We start from the raw sequence: 25040 nt of genomic DNA on the forward strand, positions 1-25040 counted from the left end.
AGAATACAGAGGGCTGTACTGCTTTTCCTCCTGTCTTGTTTATAGAAGGGCGTAGAAAGATTTAAAAAAAAAAAAAAAAAAGAATGTCAGAAAAGACATGAAATATGTAGAACATAAAGGGTGATAAGGACAACTGTGAAGGTTGCAGTAGGTCTGAAGAATATTAAAATCTGGACCAGTTTGTCATCAGTCTAATATTTATATCAGAGCAGGAGAAACTCGGCATGAGCCCATTCTGTATTGGCATTCTTTCCTCTTCTGTCTTGACAGATTCCCTCTTGAAGAATTGGAAGAATATGAGATATATAAAACACTCTAACAGACTATTATTATTTAAAAGTTTAATTACTTTTTAATTGACAAAATATTTTAAAATATCTAAATTGTTATCTTTAAACAAAAGCATAATTAAAATGTGAATTAAATTTGAGTTTAATTTACTTCTTTAAAATGTCATCACAGATTTCTCAGACAAAAATATGTTGTTGTATCTAAATCATTTTTTAAAATAAATTTTTAAATAATAAGATTTTGTGACAACATCAAATCAATGGAATCTACAGGGCTGCAAACACTGGAGATCTTAGAAAACCACAGATGTGATGGACATAACTGATTTTCCACTTCTGCGCTGACTACACTGTGTGGAAAAAATTCCTTCCCCTTACTAACTAAGCATGACTATTCCAAACCGTGTGTCCAATTGTACTCTAATGAGAAAAAAAATTGCAGTTGTGAACGTATGTTATCCTGCAGGTTTATCTTCAGGGGTCAGGTTCATTTCTCACAGCTGATGGGTTGCTAAGGCCAGCTGATGGATACAGATATAGTCTGCTTGTGGCCTGAATATTTGGACCGTACTGAAGACATTCAAAAGGATGCTGCTCTTGGTTCTTCCATGCAATTTTCTGTTTGAACAATTTTTTTTTGAATACAATTTGAGGTAAGCCTGTAGTGTAACACAGAACCAAATGCTGAGTGGTCTGTATATACCAGAGACTACACCAATTTTTTTTTCCATAAGCTGTGTTTTGGGATTTTTTTTTTTTTTTTCAAGAAGGAAGAAAAAAAGAAAGAACAGTAAATTCTACAGTCAGCCCACTGATACGCTGCTGCATGTCCATGATATAATGGCAGAAATTTCAATGGAAGACAAAAAAAAAAATAAAAAAAATAAAAAAATCAACCAACCAAAACAACAACAACAAGACACAACACAGGAAATAGGGGATAAGGCCTCTTTGAAGCCAGGCAGTAAGAAGCCTGGAGATATCTTCTATATCTGAACTAGCAACTGGTGCAGGGCAGATCCAAGGTAAATTGTAAGGTGCCAGATATGTAACTCCTGCTAGTTTTACCAGGTGCAATTAACTTAATTGTTCACTTTCTAAAACCATGTCTCTCTCAAGCAATAGTAGGCCTCACTCACAAAGCATGTTTAAGTCTATCCCTCCTACCTTGCCTCTTTTGCCATCCTATTGCACTGATTATGCTCTAGTGTGCATGTATTAAATGAGTGTGCAGCAAATCTCTTTCTAAGGGCTGAGAGATGTGATTAAATCTGACTGGTAAAATAAACAAAGCAGAGGAAAATATACATCTCTTAAACATCTTTCTTTCAGCTACAGTCTTGTAGCTTTTTTTCTGAAAATTATTATAAAGTATTATTATAAATATAAATATTGATATTATTAAATATAAATATTAAGTATTATTATAAATATTCTAATTTCTAGGCAATTAAGGTAGTGAAAAATGGTAAAATTTTTACTTTCTAAAACACTTAGACAATTTGGGGTTCTCATCCATATTGCTCAGCAAACACGTAGCAACCTTCAAACTCTGTCTAAAGGTTCTGTAGATTTGAATGTGAATTTTGCCCCTTTGCTACAAGCTTGAACAATTCATGAACACATCTGTCAAGGCTTTACTCCACTCTGACAGATTTTAGCAAATAGTTTTAATGGGATATTCAGCAAATAATGGTTTTACTTATTTGACAAATCTAATTAATTTTGATAACATTTCCTTCAGGTGCCACTTTTGTGAAAAAAAAAAAAACATTTTTTCTTTCTTTTATTGCTCAACTTTTGGTTTACAAAATCATCATGGCTCAGTACATACCCCCTTGGACAAAAGTCAACTAACATGGGCTTTCTGTGTGACCTTCAGACCTCATCTGTGAGATGAGAATGCATATCTTGAGCTGTTTTAGTGCTTTATGTCTAAATTAAAGGAAGGAGGGAAGGAGAGAAGGGAAGAAGGGAGGGGGGAAGGGAGGGAGGGAGGGAGGAAGGAAGGGAGGAAGGGAGGAAGGGAGGAAGGGAGGAAGGAAGGAAGGAAGGAAGGAAGGAAGAAAGAAAGAACATGCTATAATCCTGAGAAATAAGGAGAGCTGTAAGTCACCCCGGCACCTCTATTTGATGTTTTGCTTTAATAGCCCAAACGTAATAGCTCTAAAAGAACAGCCTCTTAACTATTCTGCTAAGTAGGGCTCTTCATCACTTGAGCTACTTTCTGAGTTCTTGAAAGACACTCTGCAGGCTAGGAAAGATTGGGAAGTCTATAATTTTACATCAATCAATACTACTGATAAATTGCCAGTCACAAGAAAGGATGTGACAAAATACAATAGGACAAGCTATTAACAGAGAATCCCCAGTGCACCAGATATAGCTTTATTAAATGAAGAAGGGAAGAAAAAAAAATCATTAAGCAGTAAAGCTTATTAAACAGCTAAGATTGAGGGGAACATAAACTACATGAGGCCAGTATGGGTTGTGAAAGAGAGCAGCTGGGCTGTTTCACTGCAGGAAAATGGTTGCAGCTCAGAGCAGCAGGGCACCCAGAACAGACTGCTCAAGGAAGCACTTGTCTAATCTGACCTCCTTTGGAATAATTACTGTGGGGGGACGCAGGAGGTATGATGGGTTACTGACAGGTTCTTTTAGCATTTATGCTGGGCACAAGCCATTGTGTTGTTCAGGAGACATTCAGGGGCTGTATATATCTTGTTTGCTTTTGCATTGCCCTGTTCTTCTCCAGCAACACATACTCTTCCTGACCAGTCTGTGGAAACAGTTTGCCTCCCTAAAGAAAGGGAAGATATTTCAGGTGTTTCATTTGCTCGTTCCTCAGTTGTAAGTACTCTGCTTTGAAAAAACAAACAAACAAACAAACAAACAAACAAACAAAAAAGTGCAAAAAAATCCCTGATGTAAAGACAAAGTCTGCAGTGGTCACGGATCATGAGCAGCAGGAGTGGAACTTGGGAGTCCCTGGACTCAGTTTCATGCCCAAGCTGAACTTTGTCATGCTCAAGCACAAGATGTCGCAGTAAATTGAACACAGTGAGGTCTTATGGTCTCTGAAGTCTTTTATCATATATGTTTTTACATCCTCAACTGGTTTAGAATGATCCTGTTCTGACATCCAAAACATAAAGCTACAGGCTATAACCAATACACGCACAGACATAAAATGTTCTGCCCTGCTTCTTATTGATGTACCTACATGCAGTGAAGACCAATAATCAACTTTTTATTTTATCTTTTTTTTTGCTTAACACTGCTAACATCTTGACCCTGCTCCCATCACAGAACAGACACAGAATTTTGCCTTCTCTTTAAGTGGTCTTCAAACCTTTAGTCATACCAAGGAAGGAACTTACAAAAAAACTTTTGTCTTTTTACAAAAACAAACTTTGCCATCTTATTTCTGTGCTGAGGAAAAAACATAATAAATACTAAACTGAAATTTACAGAAATGGGTAAAAGCTAGAAATGAATAAAAATGTTTATATTTTAAGTGATTTCAGTTACGTACTGCAGTAAAAATTGCTAGGGTTTATCTGTGATTTAGTGTAACAGTGTCAAATCACGAGATTGGCATAAGGGACCTGATCAGACTATGACTAAAGTCAATTGCAAAAGCATGACTCGGTAGTAATGTATCTGAACTGGGGCCAACAGTTCTGGAGCTGCAGTCATTCCTGATCTCTGATTCCAGTAACTTCAATTTCTTTTCACTCCTTGAATACACACAGGAAGTTGACTTAATTTCCACAGACAATTGCATTTTCTGAGAGACTCCAGTGATTTGAAGACTGTTTCTAGAGCTGATGCTGTCTGGAATTGTGTTTACTGTGCATTACAGGCAAAGTATTCAGTTTTGATTACTTGGCTGGTATCACAGTATTATATAGATAAAGGATGTATGATAAGACTAAAACTTAGAAGTCCAAACCAAAAGCTCTTGCAATTTGGACCCCAATGTATCCAATGTACTGCAGAATGTATTCTCCCTTCCTTAACAATTTTGGGTTCTGTACAAAGAAACAGTTCTGGTTTCTAATACATCACTTTATGTCCAATGTATTGTAAAGCTGCTGAGGTCAAGGTCTTCTGTGATTTCCCAAGCTTAGCTCTCCAGGAAACCCCAAGTTTCTCCAGGAAACTGTGCAGCATGAGCATAGTGCATCTGCGAGAGGTGAGGAAGAAACCCAACCCAGTGATGTTTGTGACGCAGTGCTCTTAACCACTGTGGACACAAAGCAGCTGAAACCCTCGTACTCTCTGGAACTTGTAAACGAAATGCAGAGTAGAAAAGCTGGAATTATTCCTTTGATCTACCAGAAATTTTGTTGCATCTGGGAGACCTTGACCCTTAGGGATTTTTTGGAGTCTGCTGGCATGAAATATTAGAACTGCATAAGATCAGTGAACCCTGGTGTTTTCAGCAGAAGCTTAGCTGGGATCAGACACTTTCTTTCTCTCCTGAAATAAGTCTCAGCATACAGAAGGTCTCTGAGTAAAGGCTAAAGCTGTGCTGAGATCACACTGATGAAATGCAAGTGAAGCAGCTGGCTAGCAGCTTTTTAGAAAACTTACTGAATGTTGGTCTTGCTGTAAAATGGAGGATGGGAGCAGACACACTCACAATCTTGCCATGGGATTAGTTTCTGCACAACATGGCTACAAGTCTATTCCATACTCCATTAACTTTTCTAAGGAAAAGGTTCAAACCTCTCTAAGTCTTCTTGCAAATGCATGCCTGGATGACCCATAGGAGGATTGGTTCAAACTCTGCTCAAACCTTCATTATGCTTTACATTTGTGTCTTGGGGATAGGAGTTAAAGCTGTTGGGGAACGAGCAGCTGGGAGAGCAGTTTGGGAAGCCAGATGAAACCACTATATTGCAAGGTCATAACTCTAGCAAAGTAAAGGGAGCTTTGATCTGTGCTCTGACCAATTCTTGCAGCTTGACATTTGTGTGAGCATACCAGGTGATGCCAATTAGATTCACTGTTGCTCATGGTAAACCTCAATATAGCTACAGTGTTTTAACACCCTCCTGATAGAACCTTAGGAGAAACAATTTCTTTCAGAGTCATCCAGGGATGAAATAGGAAATTTACATAGGTTTTGACGTTTCTTGGGAACAGCAACCCTGAAGAGCTGTCAATGTGTATTTCAGGTTCTTGTCTATTGCTGACTTCTTTAGTGAGTAATCCCAATACATAAATTTCTCAAAACACACATTGTAAAGGGTAGAGGGCATGTTCCAACAGTGAGCTACAAAAAAGATCGAGGTTTACTTTCTGATTTCAGTATCTTCTGACTTTAATCACGTCTTAGTGGGCTGAATAGGGTGGAGCAGCAGATGTGATTTGGAAGGAGTTTGGCAGCTTTAGCACTGCCCTAGCTGCCCCCTGGTAAGTAGCTATAGCAAGCTTACAGTGCTCCAGAGCAAAGTAAAAGGAGTTGGTTTAAACTGCAGGTCCTATTTTCATGCTGAACTGAGAACTTGACTACAATGGAAGGTTTCTAACTCCTTAACCTGCTTGTACTTTCTCCTGAGAACAAAGCTGACAACATCACCAGTTAGTAGTTGTTGGTGAACTGGAAAAGCAGTAATATTTGTGCTCCTCCCTCACAGATTCCTACTTTAAAAATCCTACTTCCTCTTGATGAGCATGGCTGTGCTCTTTTTCTCTGCTATGTCAATAAGAACTTACAGCAGCTACTCTGACTCTTTTCAGAAAAGAAGCAAGTAGAGGTAACCAGTTCCATGTGGGGACCCTACTGGTTTCCAAGAAGGGGACTATTTTTAACCCATCATCTTTCATTTTAAAATAGTCATAATCATAAAGATAAGATATTTTTTAATACCTTGTTTGTTAACTCTGAGGTAGTATTCAAGCTCCAAAATGTCAGCGTAAACACTCTGCAATTTACAAATATTAGCATATCAACAGGATATGCTTTGAAATCAAGAACCGTAAGGTCACCCTGTAAGTCTCATCAGAAGCATTTTAATACAAAAGCTGTAATCACAGAATTACTGACTTTAAACTACTAAATTCCCTAAGGGAAGTTTTATAGTGCAAAGGAGTGTAATCATGTTTGATTTTCTTTATTGCTAACTCTGCATGGAGATATGGAAAAAAAAAAAATCACTATTAATCTAAGCCAGATAACATAGGCCTTAAATGAAAATGTAAAACAATGTTTTAAAATGATGTTCATGCTGATTGCAGCTTCTGGTTTACGGGGAAAAAAGAAAGTCTACTAAAATGTCCTTTTTTCCTACTGTGTTTCTGCATATACTATGCAGTGTTTATGTGCTAAAAATAAAACACCTTTTTAAGATTAGAACTTGGTTTATCTCAAGTAAAACCTGGTGATCTTTTAGGAGAGCAGATAAGCATGGGAATTTGGATTTGGTTCTGGTCTTCAAAGACTTACAAATTTTGACTTCTTGTAGCTTAGAAATCTCTGTTCCAGAAGAGTAAATATTGAATTATTCTGAAAAAAAAATATCAATGAGGCTTCAGAGAGTTTTGTTGATACATATGCTGTTCTGATATGGGATTTCAGACTTATTTTTGATTTACAAAAGCAATTGGAAAAATACACGAGTAATTATTCCCGAAGAATTGTTGCTAAATTTGGAGAAGATGCAATGGCATTCAGTTTGTTTTGAATAGCATTAAAAAAAAAAAAAGAGAGAGAGAGAGAGAAATACTGAAGTTATGTGACTGGTCAGAATCCAGAACTATGTGAAGCAGTTTATATATTCTAGGCTTGATATTACTCATATTGAAATTACTGGAAAATTGCCATTGATTTCCTTGAGTCTTTGCTGGGCCTTGAGCACATATCTGGCCTTGATGCCCTCTGTTCCATTGGACACCATTAAGAAAATAACATTTGATTTAGCTGCAGAAATGCTGATGCTACCAGGAAGCTGGTAAGTGTAGTCCAAACAAATCTTTGTTTGGAACAAAAGCACTGTGGCAGTGAATATATTGTATTGCCTTTAGAACAGCACAATTCTTGTCAATTGATCTTTTCTTGGTGTGTTTTTTATAGATGACTGTGAAGATAATATCTGTCAATATTCAAGTGCAGGAGTTACAGAGGAACATAAAGTTATCAGTAAATAAGTTGTGAATGAATAGCTCATCCATACTTTATTAATATATGTTAATTTTTCAAATCTTACATTAACACAGTGTGCTGTTTGTCTTAACTGCCTAGCTATGCTGATGTTTAAACATAAATCAGGAGTTTACACAAACGAAGGGCAAATGGATTGAAAAGCTGTAATAATCCAAATAGGAGTCAAAAAGACATGTCAGTCTAGTAGGAATGACTATTAATGAACAGAGACAACCCACTGCTCTGCAAGTTGTTAGAACTATTTCGGTTCATGGAGGGTCTTGTCATATGAAGTCATGAAAGACGTTTCAGAAGACTCATTAGGTTCTCAGTCCATAAGGAGGAAGTCAGATGTAAAAGACAACTCTTGGATGCTATTTGGAGTAATTTTTTATGACTTCATATTTTCTGCATGCAAAGCAATCCCAAACTGCTCCTGCTCATACCATGTCTATATTCTACGAATGTGTTTCTCATGCACAAAAGAATCACATGAAAGATTGAGGGTTTACTGGCAAATTAGTTATTCTTCCCTGTATTTGGAATGTCACTTTAAAGTCCTTTCACAAGAATTTAAGCAATTACATTAACAGGATGTAAGCCCTTGGCTCAGTTAGAAGGTAACTCTTAGCAGTTGAAATGTGTTAAACTATAAATGCTGTTCTCCTTTGCTAATGCAAAAGGAAATGGATTAACTTAAAGCACCATGCTGAAAGGCAGTGATTTCTATATGCTACTTCTATCGTCTGCTTGAATGAACATAACTTCAGTAACATGATATTACTTCTGTTTTTTGACTGGATGACTAAAGCTTTGAATGGGTGAGTAATAAACAAAAGAATAACAAAGAGCAAGTGACGCTTTCCAGACAACATTTTAGATGAATAGAATAGTTATGGATCAATGTTTTGAAAGCTTCCCTATTTTGCACACACTTTTACATGTAAATAGTGGCAATCCAGATAATTAAGTATGGGATATCAGCTGGTGATACAATCCGTCCATGTCTACTTATGGAAAAATTTCACTAGGTCTGAATTTATCAGCTGTCTGGATTTGTAGATGCTGCAAGCTCTGAGCTCACAGCCACACAGCTCAGGGTCTCACCCACTGCATTCAATTCTAATCAATCTTTCCCTGAAAGGTTACAGAAGGATTATATTGGGTTCAAAGATAGTGATGCAAGTAACACAAGTAGTTAAAATAGTAAGCAGAGAGACTGAAATTTCCCATACTTTATTTTTTTTCCCCCCCCCAAAATCAGTTATTCTGAAAGAATGGTGGTAGATACCACAGGAGAGCATTAGAGCCTCTTTACTTATTTGTATGAAAATACACATAATTTGGCTCCTATCACTTTCATCTCTTCACCCATTGTGAAGAAACCAAAAATGCAACAAATGCAACTCCCATTTGGCTTTTATTCTCTGGGTTTATCCTACAGGAACTGCCCAAATTTCAACTTCAATACAATAACAATGTAGATATGCTTTTCACCTGTTTCCCTTTGGCACAAATTTCACAAGAAATCGTTCCTATTCGCCTCAAAAGCTGTGAATGGCAGTAACGTTTTCAGAAGCGGGGGCTGGCGGGCTATTTCCCTCTGTAAATACCACCAGCAATTCTTTGCCGGGGGCCTACCGGAGCCGCCGCGCCGGGGAACATCCCGGGGGAATGTCCGGCCGGCAGGTGGCGGTAGGGGGCCGTGCCGAGCCGTGCCGTGCCGGAGCATCCCCGGAGCATCCCTGCAGCCGCCGCTCCCCAAGAGCCAGGGGCTGGTCCCAGGGGAAGGAGAAAGGGAAGGGAAATTTCGTCTCTTTTCCTCATCCCCTTTATGAACTCGGGGAAGTTCGGCCAACCGGCCCCGCTGCTACCTCCCCCCCCCCCAACACACACTTTCCCAATCCTTAGCGGGGAGGGAAAAAAAGATAATCTCGACCCAACGCAGCGCTTGCACCCCACAACCCCCCACCCTCCTCGGGTGCCGGGAGCCCCCAGGTGGCGGTGCTGGTGGTGCTTAGCTCCTCCGGGAGGCACTGATGCCCTCCTCAGCAGGCGGTGCCGCCGGGGCAGCGTAGGGCACGGATGCCGGCCATCCTGCGGGTGGCTTCGCGCTCCCCAGAGGGGGTCTGGGAGGAGAAAAAGCAGAGGGAGGATCCGCGAGGATCCAGGTAGATCCAGCTTTTACCGCTCACCAAAAGGCACCAGCAGCAGGACCTCCGCCTCCTCCCTCCCTCCCTCCCTCCTTCCCTCCCTCCTCCCCTAACTCCCTCCCTTCCCTGCCCCTCCGCGATGAGAGCCGGGCCAAGTCCCTGCGAGCCAGCAGCGAGTGCTGCCAGGGGCGCTCGGATAGCTGGCATGTCGCAGGGTGACCGCTAACCCTGCCTACCGAGGCTTCCCCCGGCCGGGCCGAGCCGGGCTGGGACCACGGCGGCGGCGGGCGGACGGACAGACGGACGGGCGGTCGGGCGGTCGGGCAGCTGCCCCGGCCCCGGGGTGCCTGCCGGCGCGCCCCGCGGGATGCTGGCGGCGGGGGATGCGGACTAACATGGGGGGCAGCCACTCCCACAGGGCGCCCGTGTTCGACGAGAACGAGGACGGTGAGTGCGGAGCTGTCCGAGGTACCCCGCCGAGCCCGGGTGCTACCGGCCTTGGGTTATCCTAGGAGACGAAGGCAGCATCCTCACCCTCAGCAGGGTGCCGGCAGCCTTCCTCCGGTGAGGCGTTTTGGGTAGATCCTCCAGCGGACTGTTTTCTCCCGGGTAAACTCCCTGGGGACGAAGGAGGGAGAACCCACCTTTGTTTAGCCAGTCGCTCTCATTGCGTAGGTTTTTGCTTTTATCCGAGCTAATCCGGAGTCTATCACGCTATGCTTGGGTTTTAAGCACATGGCAGGTAACTTCATAAACGCGTTTGTGAACTGGAATTGTTTTGGAGATGGATGCCTCCTCTTGTTTTAATTTGTAGTTGAGTCTTTGCCCACCTTCCCTTTCTAAATGGTGGTGTCAGTCACCGTACTTCTACAACCACCTTTACTTTCTGAAACTTTTTTTAGCTTGTGCAATTACTTTGAGATCTCCCCCCCTCCCACCCCCCGCTTAGATAATATATCAGAAGAAAGTGTATCCTGTAAAGTTTTTGGAAAACAATGGGAAAGTTTGCATAAAACATGTTGTCTCTTCACTTTTATGTGTCTCCATGTCATTTTTATATAAAGATTAAGTTTATCTGGGATTACGTGACTGTTTCAATTTCAATCATTTTGGCTTTTAAAGCAAAGAAAACACAGAACTTTTAAGAATCAGCTATTTGCATATTAGAAATGTTTTTAACATTACTTATGACATATGTGTTGCTGCAGATCTGGACAATTAAGACTTATTTCTGAATATATTCCTTTCAACATAGTTCCTAATAAATTTTACTGAGAGGTGGTTGTGCCTCAGCAGACTATCACATTGTTTTGCCTTTCTGAGGTTGATAACAACTCAGAAATATTTATGCTCTTCCCTATAAATTCAGGACATATGGAAACAATTGTATTGTTTTGCTACTGTGGAGGAAAGATATTAAATGCTTTTAAAATATTTAAAAATGTGAATGCATATTTACTTGTATTTAAAACACAGTTATCATTCCCTAATGTTTGACAAATCTTGAAGAGGTATTTGGTGAGGTTTGGTTTACCATTTACTTCATCATTTGTGTAGAGAATGGGACAGATTGTTCAGTAGTGGCATACTGTGATGCCATAGCTGTTATTTTCCTGTACTGACATAAAATTTCAGTCATTTACTATAGGTCATGCTATGTAAACAAGTGAGAGAGAAAGAAACCATCCCCTGTTATAAAATTCTGGTGTTGATCATTTACAATTAGTAGTGTAAATCTTGATGCAGAACCCAAGACTGAAAGCAGTGTTAATCTTGTCTAGATACCCTAAGGTAAAAAAACCAGCCATGCCTCCTGCCTCCTTTGCCTTTGTATTTTGACTGAGCTGTCTTGAGTTAACAGGTTCTGTGAATTATTACCTCTTTTTTTTTTTTTTTTTTTTTTTTTTTTTTTTTTTTTTCCAATGAGACAAGGCTGTGGTCAGTTTTTGAACAGAATGAACAAAGTTCAATAATGAATTACTACAGAGAAGACTTCCTGCCACTTTGTTCTTTTATCTTCAGGGAAACATTACCGTAGTGCAGCCATTACTAAGACCTAATAAAAACAAGAACATAAAGTATTTATGGATTTCTATTAGGTCATTATTTATTCTTTGCTTGTTCACCACCACCCCCCATTATGAATATTCCTGACATTGTCTCTTTTTGCTTGTAAGATATAATCCTTAGCACAACCATCTAGTACAGAAGAGACCATTGTTTTGGAAAAAATAGCCTATTTTCTATACTACATATGAATTATTATTCAGGATGGAATTTTTCCAAGTGCCTAAAAGATATAGGAAAATATCTCCTCTTTTAAAATCCATCTTGCAAGTTTTAGTCCAAAACCAAACAGTATTTCATATTCCCCCTAGCAACTACAAGAGTCATTGTATTTCATGGCATTGGACTCAGTATGAAAATTTCAAAAAACACTGTAGCAAGAGAAACTAGATTTGTTTCTTGAGACAGTATAATTTTGCTCAAGTGACAATACTTACCAATTCAAATAAAACTAGAATAAATGAGTTGTGTGTGAATATGTAGGTATAATAAAAAACAAGCTATTTAAAGTATAGTGTGCAATGTCACAGCTGCCTCAATGAGAAAAATGAGCAGAAAATAATATTGTCATTTTCTGTTCATACATAAAACATGTATCCATCATATGTCAGTGACAGATGTGGAATAAAACATGAAATTTGGAAGAGGCTTAAAACAATTTATTGTCACTGTAAATCATAGGAAAAGTTGCATATTCAGTGTACCATTTAACAAAGTATATGGAAATAGTACTCGAAGAGCAGCCTGACAAGCCTGTTCCAGGGTTACCACTCATGACTTCTGTCTAATGAGAATAGGTGTTGATCCATTGAGTAGGGCTGAAAAATATAAATTGTGTGTAGACTTCCCACTGTGCTTATGATAGACAAAAATAATCCACCCAGAAAGCTGGAAGGCATGCTGGAAACCATGTTGTTCCATTCCCAGTTATCTGTTATACTGTAACCTATCATTATTGTACATTGATCTTTTCAAAGGCCACAAAATACAGCATTTTTAAACTAGCTATATTTGTTCTCTATGTCCTATTTTTGTTAGAAGAATCTTGCAGAACCTCACTCTTCAAATGGGTAGAAACATCTGCTTTCTCGATTAAAAGTATTCTTGACCTATATATAAGATTTATGTTTATTTCACCTTTATTTTTGTTAGCTTAAACAGTTCTTCACCCTCCATGATGACTACTTTGTTGACAGACAATAGTAAAAGTCTTCTTTTATTCTTTGTTTTGTAAGAAAGCCTCTCCTAGTTTTCTCTTGTTTCTCCCTCTTTTTCATTCTGTGTCCCGCATCTCCATGTACTTGAACTCATCTCAATTACACACAGATAAGCTAAATTATACACAGAATTATGGACAAGTTTTCACCGGAACCTTGTACTGGAAACAGTATCTCCTGATCTCTACTGGAACTTACTTTCCCAGTATGGCCTAAAACAACATATGCCCTTTGCATGGACATGTCGTATGGATAGTTCATGGTCATTGTGAACAATTGGCTCACTAGTACCATGTTCAGTAATTTCCACTGATGAGCTCCAATCTACAGCAGGAATTTCTGGTGTTCCTATGTATGTTACCTTGCACTTTGCACTGACGTGGACTAAATTTCAGTCAATTTCTCGTATTCAGATTCTCACTGAATCTAACCTCAACTTCCTTCCTTGTGATGCTCTGTCTGTCTGTTATTTTAATAATGTTTTGTATTATCAAAACTCTCACTAACTCAATGGCAGTTTTCAAGTCCACCGAATATTTTGTTGACATACTAAATTGTATCATTTCCAGACCCCATCATCTTTGCTGTTAACCCTCTTCAGCCTGATAATTCTCTTTTCAAAATAATATTGTGTTTGGTATCTGCTGTCTTCTTGTATTTTGTCAGATAATCCTCATCTTCTTCAGCCTTGCTTATGCTTTCACTCTACTAAAATTCAGAAAAATGAAATCTAAGACACATGTACCGTATATGATATGAGTTTCTCATCAAATAAAAGTATTTTATTAGTCTCATGCATCAACATTTTGTAGACTCATGCTGATTTTATCTCATTTTTTTTTTCTTCTTTGCCTAGGTTAAAGCACAACAAGAGCTAGAAAAATCCAGTAAACAGAATACTATATTTGCCTAAAATTTACACCCTTGCTAAGAAAGGTCAACGAAAAAAATATGCTTCATTTCTTGATTTTCATTACTGTATAGTTTGGATAGACCATTATGTTTATGTTTGGTGTAGCAGCACCACTACCTCTTTTCAAAGCTAAACGCTTTAATGGGTTGGAATTGCAAGATTTTTTTTTCCCCAGACATTTTAAATTGTCTTCAAGCTAGATACTACACAGTTGTGTACTCAGCTCAGTATGCAGAAAAAAGGAAAACAGTTTCATTTTGATTAATGTTGCTGAAGCAAGAGAACTTTGACTCTCTTTATCTTGAATATTTCCTCATAAAGAAAACAGAACAGCTATCTTCTCCGGAATATGTGTTTCCAGAGGGAAGGAAAAGGAGTATATCTTTCCTCAGATTCAGCTCCTGGGAAATAACAATAAGTTCATAAGAATAGCAATAGAAGGTTGCGAGGAGTATTCACCATTGGTAAATGTTACTTGCAAATTTTCAGTAAATATCATAAGTAACAAAAATGTTAGCAATAACCTGGTGAGTCTAAGGAATATCTTTCATGTTAGATCTGCTTGACTGTGCTCTACTAAAACTTTAATGATACTTAACAGTTGAAAGTGAAATAGTAAAAAAAAGTCATTTACTACTAACAAGTAGTAATAACACTTATTTGCCTATGTGATGGTGGAAGATATACAGAGAAGGATAAGAAACAGAAGTGTCAGAATCTAGAAAGTGAACTGATATGGCAGATGCATTTGTGTTTGACTATTTGGGGCTTAACAAGTCAGTTTTGCTAAAGTGGCTTTTATAAACAAGTGGGCTGAACTTTTTAAAAGCTTGCTTTTATTTCAGAAAAAGTCACTTTACATTTAAAGCAAACATGTATTTCCAAAGAACCTTTCACTAAGCATCCCGAAGCTATAAAGCTTGAACATTCCATTGCAGAGGTCAGTGTGTCATGCTATGCCTCAGTACTATAATCTCATATGAGGGAAATGAGGCATAGCACCATGCCTTGACTTATTTCTACATGGCCAGTCCATGATTCCCTGTGCTGCTTATGTATGTACTTCAAGCAAATGCTGAAGTCCCACTACCTCCCCTTAGTCATAGGGTTTCATTCTGCTGTAGTGTCATAGTTATAGAGCTCAATAGGAATCTTATGTTAGGAACTTTAAATTCTAAATTGTAATTTCAAATTGATTTCAGCCTCTCCTGCTTAGAAAAGCCTTCAGCTTAAATGAAGAATTTTAAGTTGTTGCTGAGTTGCAGAAAAAGTCATTATTAAATGACCAGCTGTTCAAAAGACCGTCTTTTACTAGCAGTGTAAAAAAATAGATACATATCCTAATGAAAAGGCTCGCAAATACAGATTCAGGTAGCTAAATTCAGAGCATAATGTCTGAGTTTATATAAAGTACTGTGGAAGCTGAAGATCTATAAAAGTGACACAGGGAAAAAATGACACACAAGGGTTTCACTTGGAACCAATTTAAAGCCATGGTTAAATGTCAAAATGAGTTAGATTCAAAACAGAGTATGCAGTGTCCAGTTACTGTCAGTGATATGATAGAGCTCTTCAGCCTGCCACCACAAAGCTGTAATAGATCATGTATGATACATCTACCTAATAACTGTAAAGAGCCCAAATCACAATATGAACAACTTAGTTTTTTTTTTTTTTTTTCTAACTATTTAATAAGATATAGCCCTACATTACAGTTATGTGTGAAACAAGTCAAAAAAAGGGGTTCAAAATCTAAATAAGGCTTGATATATGGGATCTGTCCATGCAATTGCTACAGCAGGTTATGTAGCATTTTAATTTGTCCTTTTGAAACCTGAACATTCCAATTCCCTTTTAGAACTGAATTGGGTAGGAATACCACATTGGCATTTAAAAATCTTCCATGTCCAAAAAAAAATAAAAAAATAAAATTAAAGATTAACCACAGATTTTGAAGTCATTATTTTATGAAAGTGTTTAATAACCAAAATCCAAACCATTTGATTTTTACATTTTGTTTTATGGCCATGTTGGATTAGGCAATTTTATTTTTTATTTATCAAACTTTAAACTTCAATTCATATAGTACAATATAATTCAGAAACCCTGATGCTTCTTAGGGCCTCTGTCTTAGATAAAGGTGTTGTGCCAGTCTCTGCTGCTGCTTTTGTAGCCTTCCAGAATTTACACAGGTTGTTGGTGTGGCACCTACCTCCGAGAGTGTTACAGAATTTCTTTGTGGCTTGTTATGTAAGAAGTGTGAGTATTTAGGACGGTATTTAGGTAGCATTTATTGATGTGCGTGTTATATAGTGTGCCTGGAACTCAGGATATACTTTTGGGGTAAATGAATATAAATAGTTCAAGGCTAACCAAGCATCAAGATAAGCTTAGAGAATCCAAATCAAGATCAGGACAAAACTCTGAATGTTAAAGGAACTGTGATAAAACAAGATTGCTATCTAAATCAGCACCACTTCTTTTGCAATCACTCCTTTACAAATTCATAAATTATGTCTCCCATATCTGCCCATGGATGACAGTTGCAAGTCCTGCTCCTGCAGCTGTGCTGCTGTGGTGTTCTGTGCCAAAAGAACAGGCTTTCAGAGAGCTGGGTTCTACAGGACTAGAGAAGCTGAAAGGTGAAAGAAGCAGCAGACTGGAAAAATAAATGTTCCCAGACTGGCTTTTAGTTTGCAGGGGACTGAGGGTTGTGGGGGAGAGAACCAACAGCGTAACAGGCTTAGGCACTTGTAATGTCAATTTTATAAGCTCAAAGAATAGCATGAGCTGGAACTAGAAGTTTTAAATTAACCTGAAATTAATACGTAATCAACATTCGAGTGTCGAGTTAAGGGCTATTGTTATGGGGGGCTCCCTTCTGAAAGGGACAGAGGGACCGATATGCCGACCGGACCCAACCCGCAGAGAAGTTTGTTGCCTCCCTGGGGCTAGGGTGAGAGCCTTTGCCAAGAAAGTCAAGTGCCTGGTATGGCCCACTGACTACTACCCGCTACTGGTCTTTCAGGCTGGTAGCGATGAAGTAGCAACGAGAAGTCCGAAGGCGATCAAAAGAGACTTTAGGGATTTGGGGTGACTACTTAGAGGATCAGGGGTGCAGGTTGTGTTTGCCTCTGTCCTTCCGATAGGGGGGATTGAAGCTGAAAGGCGTGCTGTTCACATAAACTCGTGGCTTCGAGACTGGTGTGACCGGCAGAATTTTGGGTTCTTTGATCACGGGAAGGTCTATGCTACACCGGGCCTGATGGCACCGGATGGGATGCGCCTCTCTCGAGAGGGGTAAGGATCTTTGGTCAGGAGTTGGCAGGGCTGATAGATAGGGCTTTAAACTAGAGTCGAAGGGGGAAGGGGCTAAAACCAGGCATGCCGGTGAAGACCTAAGGGTTGGTACGCTAGAATCAGAGGGGCTGTGTGCCAGTGAGGTCCTTCGGTCAGATCCACAAGGTGCTGAGTGTAAGGAGACGCACCTGAAGTGCTTTTACACGAACGCACGCAGTATGAGGAATAAAATGGATGAGCTAGAAGTCCTGGCCCAGTCCCGCAACTACGACATCATCGGCATAAGCGAAACCTGGTGGGATGAGTCCTGTGACTGGGGTGTTGCAATAGATGGTTACAGGCTCTTCAGGAGGGACAGGCAGGGTAGGCGAGGTGGTGGGGTGGCAATGTATGTGAAGCACGGGCTGGACTGTGTGGAACTTCAGGTCGGCGATGGCAAAGTTGAGAGCCTCTGGGTAAGGATCAAGGGACGAACGAATAAAGGGGATGTCGTTGTGGGAGTCTATTACAGACCACCTGGCCAGGACGATAGCGCCGATAAATTATTCTTTACACAACTAAGAAAGGCCTTGAGATTAACTCCCCTTGTCCTTATGGGGGACTTCAACTTGCCAGACGTTAACTGGGAGTGCCACACGGCTGACACGAGCAAATCCAGGAGGTTCATGAAGCACCTAGATGATAACTTCTTGGTGCAGGTGCTAACGGAGCCAACTAGGAAAGGTGCCCTCCTAGACCTGTTGCTAGAAAACAGAGAGGGTCTGGTGGGAGATGTGGTGATTGGTGGCTGCCTTGGTCATAGCGACCATGAAGTGGTTGAGTTCAAAATTTACGGTGACAGAAGGAAAAGTGCCACCAAAACCTCATCCCTAGATATGGGGAAAGCGGACTTCAGGCTGCTCAGGGAACTAGTCAGCAAGGTCCCCTGGGAAACTGCTCTTGAAGGCCTCGATGTCCACCAGTGCTGGTCACTCTTTAAGCGATGCCTCCTAGAAGCACAAGATCAGGCAATTCCTAAATATCGCAAGTCAGGCAGGCGGGGCAGGAGGCCGGCGTGGCTGACCAGGGACATTCTAATGGAGATTAGGCGGAAACAGAGAGTGTTTCGCTACTGGAAGGAGGGCCAGGTGTCATGGAAAGAATACAGGGATGCTGTTCGTGTTTGTAGGGAGAAAGTTCGTGTGGCCAAAGTACACCTAGAGTTGAAGCTGGCTGTGTCTGTGAGAGAAAATAAAAAGGTTTTTTTTAGATATGTGAATGGAAAAAGGAGAACTAAGGAATACATAGGGCCGCTCCTTGATAGGGAAGGTCTCCTCACAGACAATGACATAGGCAAAGCAGAGACACTTAACGCCTTCTTTGCTTCTGTCTTCAATGCCGATGATGGGCTTCGGTACCCAGGGAGCCCTGAGCTGGAGGGCCGGGACGGTGGGGATGACAAACTCCCAACCGACCCTGAACGTGTGCGGGATTTGCTACTCCACCTGGATCCCTACAAGTCCATGGGTCCGGATGGGATTCATCCCCGGGTGCTGAAAGAGCTGGCGGACGTCATCGCAGAACCTCTCTCAATTATTTTTCAACGATCCTGGGAATTTGGAGAGGTCCCGGTAGACTGGAAGCTGGCAAATGTTGTGCCGATTTTCAAGAAGGGTCAGAAAGAAGACCCTAGCAATTACAGGCCTGTCGGTCTCACGTCAGTGCCTGGTAAAATCATGGAGAAGATGGTTCTCGAACTTATTGAGGCGCACCTGGGGGACAAAGCAGTCATTGGTCCCAGCCAGCATGGGTTTGTGAAGGGTAGGTCCTGCCTAACTAACCTGATTTCCTTTTATGATAAGATCACCTGTATGGTGGACCAAGGGAAACCAGCTGATGTGATTTTTTTGGACTTCAGCAAGGCTTTTGACACGGTTTCCCATAGGATCCTACTGGACAAAATGTCCACCATACAGCTAAATAAAAACATCATACGATGGGTGAGCAATTGGCTAACGGGCAGGGCCCAAAGGGTTATGGTAAATGGGGCTGCGTCAGGCTGGCGGGCAGTCACCAGTGGGGTCCCTCAAGACTCCATTTTAGGGCCGGTACTTTTTGATATTTTTATAAACGATCTGGATGTAGGAATAGAAGGTATTTTGAGCAAGTTTGTTGATGACACCAAACTTGGAGGAGTTGTGGACTCGAATGAGGGTGGAAAGGCCTTGCAGAGGGATCTGGATAGGTTGGAGAGCTGGGCGATCACCAACCGCATGAAGTTCAATAAGAGCAAGTGCCGGGTCCTGCACCTGGGACAGGGAAACCCTGGCTGCACGTACAGACTGGGCGATGAGACACTGGAGAGCAGCCTAGAAGAGAGGGATCTGGGGGTCGTGGTAGACAGCAAGCTGAATATGAGCCAGCAGTGTGCCCTGGCAGCCAGGAGGGCCAACCGTGTCCTGGGGTGCATCAAGCACGGCATCGCTAGTAGGTCAAGGGAGGTGATTGTCCCGCTCTACTCTGCGCTGGTGCGGCCTCACCTCGAGTACTGTGTGCAGTTCTGGGCACCACAGTATAAAAAGGACATGAAACTGTTGGAGAGTGTCCAGAGGAGGGCTACGAAGATGGTGAAAGGCCTGGAGGGGAAGACGTACGAAGAACGGCTGAGGTCACTGGGCCTGTTCAGCCTGGAGAAGAGGAGGCTGAGGGGAGACCTCATCACAGTCTACAACTTCCTCGTAAGGGGGTGTCGAGAGGCAGGAGACCTTTTCTCCATTAACACCAGTGACAGGACCCGCGGGAACGGGGTTAAGCTGAGGCAGGGGAAATTTAGGCTTGACATCAGGAGGGGGTTCTTCACAGAGAGGGTGGTTGCACACTGGAACAGGCTCCCCAGGGAAGTGGTCACTGCACCGAGCCTGTCTGAATTTAAGAAGAGATTGGACTGTGAACTTAGGCATATGGTCTGAACTTTTGGGTAGACCTGTGTGGTGTCAAGAGTTGGACTTGATGATCCTTAAGGGTCCCTTCCAACTCAGGATATTCTATGATTCTATGATTCTATGTCTCTTTGTTGACTTCTGTGCAAAACTTCAGAAGAAAGCTGTCTTAGGAAAACTTTCTTATGAAGTGAGATTGCCTGTAGAAAAGTATCTGAAAAAGCTCGATTTTCTCACAGACATATGGTGTTTGAATATATGGAGATATAACTCTAGAGTATGACTCTACTCCACAATTTTGTACTCACTCCTAGATGCATTCAAAAGACCAATCTTCTGCCAGGGTAATCGTCAGGCTGGTTGCATTCATTCTTCTGACACCTTTCCATAGGGCAAGCTGAAAAAGGTGTACCTCCTCACAGCAGGCTCTACTGTGACATCCAGTGGGTCATTGGTTGCATTTGGCACAAAAGCAAAAGACTTCCCTGATGTGAGTGTGTGGACATGGCTTACAAAGCCAGCAATAACATGAGAATGCAGTTTCTTGTGAATCTTGAGTACCATTTGTGGTGGTTTTACTCTGCTGTACAGCTAAACTCCAGCACAAATGTTCTCCCACTCTCCATCCTCAAAAGGAGACCAAGAAAATCTTTGGAGAAAAAATGAGGAATTATGATCTTACTCACAAATACTCAAAGAAAATAGGCCTGAATTCCATCAGGATTATCAGGATTATACAGACTGTTCTGAATGAATGTTCTGTGTGAGAATGAAGAAGGGAGGGATTTTGCTGGCCAAACACAAGACGCTTACTTTCATCTAGAGTCTTCCTGAAACAACAAGGCTGGGAAAGCATAAACAGAAACCTTCCTGATGCTAACTAAACCTAGTGGGCAGTGGAATCAGTGACCAAGTACTGCAAGGCAGAAAAGAGGAAAAGATTGCCAGGTTCATTTTGGTGGTTCCACAGTATTTTGAAGTAGCTGGAGTGAGCTAATGTTGAGGTGGCAGGGAAGGTGTAGAGGAGAAAAAGATGTTCAATCCACGCAAAACAAAAATTTCTGAGGGTGTATGCAAGAGAAAAGAATGAGAACTTCAAGATCAGATTAGTGGAGCTCAACAGTATTTTACCATGGTGAAAAGGGAGAAATGACAAAGCTCAGCAGAATTACCCAGTGAATTCAGCAGAAAAAGCAGGGATTTCTGGAGGGGATAGACCAGCAGTAGTAAGCAGTGTGCACTTGCCAGTTCAGCTGACCTGATGTCTCTTGAGCAAAATTCTGCTTAATTTCATGAACTAGTTGAGTTAATTACCTTAAGCTACATTACCTAACGCCTAATGTAAGCCTATATTTAGCTGTTGATGAATTTGCTGATGTATTTCTGAACACTATATACATATGTATACATAAGCTTCCCTAAAACAGGAAAAGGTAAAAGATCATTATTATATAAAGATCAAAATCTTGTGCTGGCAATAAACATTTTTCCTAACTAAATCTTATCCTAATTTTCCTTTGACTCAATCACATTTTTACAAGTAGAGCAAATAAGGGGTGTTTTCAGAAACAGAATAGGCTAACGTCTGTGTATTTTCCTTTTTTGTTAAAGAAGAACAAAGCTGTCTTGCTGTCTGGGGTTCAATCTCTCATACAGTAACTATTCTGAAGAATTATACTGGCTTTATTTGTCTGCATTTGATGCCAATATTTCTCAAAATTACTTTATGAGAAATACTTGTTCATATCACACAATATCTTCAGATGAGTGCCTATGAGGCTCAAGACGCCTATACTATCTCAGTATGCTAGGAGGCTGAGTATTTATAATATAGCTATCAGGAACTAGAGCTAATTCTCTTAATACTGTGTCTCATGGAACATATGATTTAAATTATGAGAATTTAACATTATACTGTATACATTACACCTTATGTGTATACAGTATAACATTATACTGTACATTTCAAGTTCTTAATCTTTATTTTAATATTTTGGAGGATGTAATAGATGGGCTTTTATTGTACTTCCTGTGTACAGAGAGATTTTGGATAGATACTAACACTTTACTCTTATAAAACACAAACAAATTTTCAGAGAAAAGAGGAAAGAAGAAAGGTACCTGTTGCTTCACAGATGAGTACTACCAGTCTTTCCTTTTCACATTCTTTGCTTAACAGAATCTTACAAAAATAAAGAAAGTGCAACACGTTACCTGTTTTCAGGAAAGTCTTAGTGAGTCAACATTCTTCTGAAGTGTTCAGCAACAAGGGGCTCTAAGAATATGGTTGTACTTTCATGTCACAGAAATGAGGACTTTCCTCCTTTTATTCCCAAACCCATTTTCTACCCCAAGAGCCAGAATTGTTTGCACTGTAATTATCTGATCAGCTGATCAGTCTGACCTTATCTTTATCTTCTATATTTCCACTTTGACTCTTATTAAAGCATGTGTTTTCTTAAGGAAGTCAAGCAGTCTAAATGAACAGGGTAGGATTTATAAGGCAATTTGACCATTTTGGTTTTAACTGTTGGAAATTAGAACTCTGTAAAAAGCATCCATCGAATCATAGAATCATGGAATATCCCAAGTTGGAAGGGACCCACACCTGCACCACACAGGTGTACCCAAAAATTTGAAAAAGTCTGACATCTCTACTTAAATTACCTGGATCTAGAGACCGTCAGCTTTCAGTATTTTCCAATCTGGCCTTCTCTGTCCATCAGGAGATTTAGCAGTATGCACCCATGAAAGCTTACTGGATATTGCAGCTTATTGTACTTGTATGCAGTCCATCAAGGTTCTTTTTTCATTTTTGTGTATGTTTAGTTTGTTCTCAAACTCATGGAAGATTCTTTCTATCTATAATCAATGTTTATTCTACATCCCTTTTTTGTGATCTCTGTCACAAGTCTTGACACAAGACTATTAAGTTCTATAAATCTTTTATTCTTAAAAATGTTCTTAAAAATCACATAAGTTACTTTCATTTATTCTATAATCAACACAAAGACATTTTCCTTTTAAATTAAAGGAACCCCTCTTAGAATATAATTACACAACATTACTGGAGTTGGTGACAACCTATTATTCAGGTTTCTAAGGCTTTAATAGTAACTAATCATGGTTGATGAAACTGTAATTTATTTCCCAAATTTTATATCCTTGAAAGTGTTTTCTTCATAGTATCATATCATAAAAGTCTGTATTTTATATTTCATTAATCCTTTTCTACAGTTTTTGAAAATATTTGTTTTGTATATATTCTATCAAGTCAACCCTAAATTTTTGTTATCTGACTCAAATTTAAATATAAATTAATAATACACTTTTTAGCCTCCCACTTCTATTTGACAATATTTTCTCTTTTTCTGTCTCTCTCTCTTTTTTTTTTTTTTTTTTAAATTTCAGTTCTTTGAAGTTTGAAAACTTTTGGATAACTGCTAAAGCTGATATATTTTTCTGTCCTGTCATTTTTACCAAGCAATGGTTTACCAACCATTTTTTTGGTTTTATACCAAGGAAAATAGAGTGCTAGCTGTGTCAATGTATTACTAACATTATTCCAAATGACTGCTGTATTAAGTAAGAGAAATACATCTACGAGGAAATATACACCAATGGATCACACGAAAATATTTTTATTTTTTATTTTTGTTCCTCACAATTGAAATAATAGTAAGGGAACACCTGCCATTCCTTATTTAAGATCTAAAAATGCAAACTGAGTTAATCCCCCCAGTAATTATTATTTCCTTATGATATTGTTCTGCCTCTCTTGCTGAGCGATAAAAACTGTTCTTAGTTTTCATTCACTGTTTCCTCTGATTAGCTGTTGCCCTGATAAAACAGAGATGTAATGTAATTGTGAAATTGCCATTAGCCTCCTGAGTGTCCTCCATGTCTCTGAAACCAACCTCTGCTTTTCTCTGGATTGCTTTCTCATTATGTTATAACTATTGTGTTTATGTCTTTTGGGGTTAGGTTTAGATAAATCTTTGTTCAACCTGTAAAGCCTGCAAACTCTATTGGAACAATACTGCACCTTAAGCACTGTGATTTGCTACAAAAGACTTGAAGTCAAAGAACAAACTAATCAAAAGATTCTTTCTAAGAAGTAGGAAAAAGTTATTATTTTATGCTCAGCTACACATTTGACTGTTTTGCCTGTGAAGACTACAGAGGTAGTTATACAATACCTTGTGTAGGGTATTACTAAGTTAGCCTTTACTAAAATAGATTTGGATATAATGCGAGGAAAAGTCACCACTAAGTACTGTAAGATTTTGCTAGCAAACAGTCAGAGAATATGGAACTTTCTTCTGATGATCCAAACTTTCATCAGGGAAGCCCCTGTTCTTGTAGAGTTAGGGAGTTCTGTACTGATGAACCAGAGAAGAGAGCAGCTTGAAAGTAATTGTAGGTGCTTGTAGACATTGGCTGTGGGAGACAGGACATGCAAGTGGAGCTGGTCTGGTGGTCATGCAAATTCTTGTTGTCACTAGGATTGCATCTTCCCTCTGAACAGCTTTTTACAACGCTTTTCTGGGAGTTTATGTCTTCTGCTTAGAAAAGATTAACTAATATATGACAGTGAAGAAATACCATGTTTTCAGTGGTTTTGAGCACTTATATTGAGTACTGCCCTGACTTCAGACCTTTGGTTCTCCTAAACCAGGAGTCATCAGTCTATTTTACAGGTATTGAAGGGAGAACAGTCACAGGTTTTAAGTCACAGAATCACAGAACTGTAGGGGTTGGAAGTGACCTCGAAAGATCATCGGGTCCAACCCCCCCGCCAAAGCAGGTTCCTCAGAGCAGGCTGCCCAGGTCCAGACAGGCCTTGAATATCTTCAGAGAAGGAGATTCCACAACCTCCCAATGCTCTCTCACCCTCACCGTGAAAAAGTTCTTTTGCATATCAGTGCAGAACTTCCAGTGCTCTAACTTACAGCCATTGCCTCTTGTCTTATCTCCACAAACCACTGAGAAGAGGTTGGCTACATCCTTCTGTCCCCCACCCCTCAGA

General features: G+C 40.0%; 1 protein-coding gene across 2 annotated transcripts in view; it reads left to right on the forward strand.

Annotated features, from left to right (window-relative positions):
* Nucleotides 1-9576: 9576 nt before the first annotated feature.
* Nucleotides 9577-25040, forward strand: part of STK32B (serine/threonine kinase 32B) — a 178855-nt gene continuing 163391 nt past the window's right edge. Inside the window, exon 1 of one of the 2 annotated variants that reach the window (XM_032186412.1) lies at nucleotides 9577-9614. Coding sequence is in view for 1 of the 2 variants with exons in the window: in XM_032186411.1 (XP_032042302.1) it covers nucleotides 9980-10043 (64 nt within the window). In the remaining variant the exon portion in view is untranslated. Of the gene's footprint in view, nucleotides 9615-9802; nucleotides 10044-25040 lie in introns of those variants that run through there. The other variant, XM_032186411.1, reaches the window with a different exon arrangement.

Source organism: Aythya fuligula, chromosome 4 (genome assembly GCF_009819795.1).
Source record: "Aythya fuligula isolate bAytFul2 chromosome 4, bAytFul2.pri, whole genome shotgun sequence".
Taxonomy (NCBI): Eukaryota; Metazoa; Chordata; class Aves; order Anseriformes; family Anatidae; genus Aythya; species Aythya fuligula.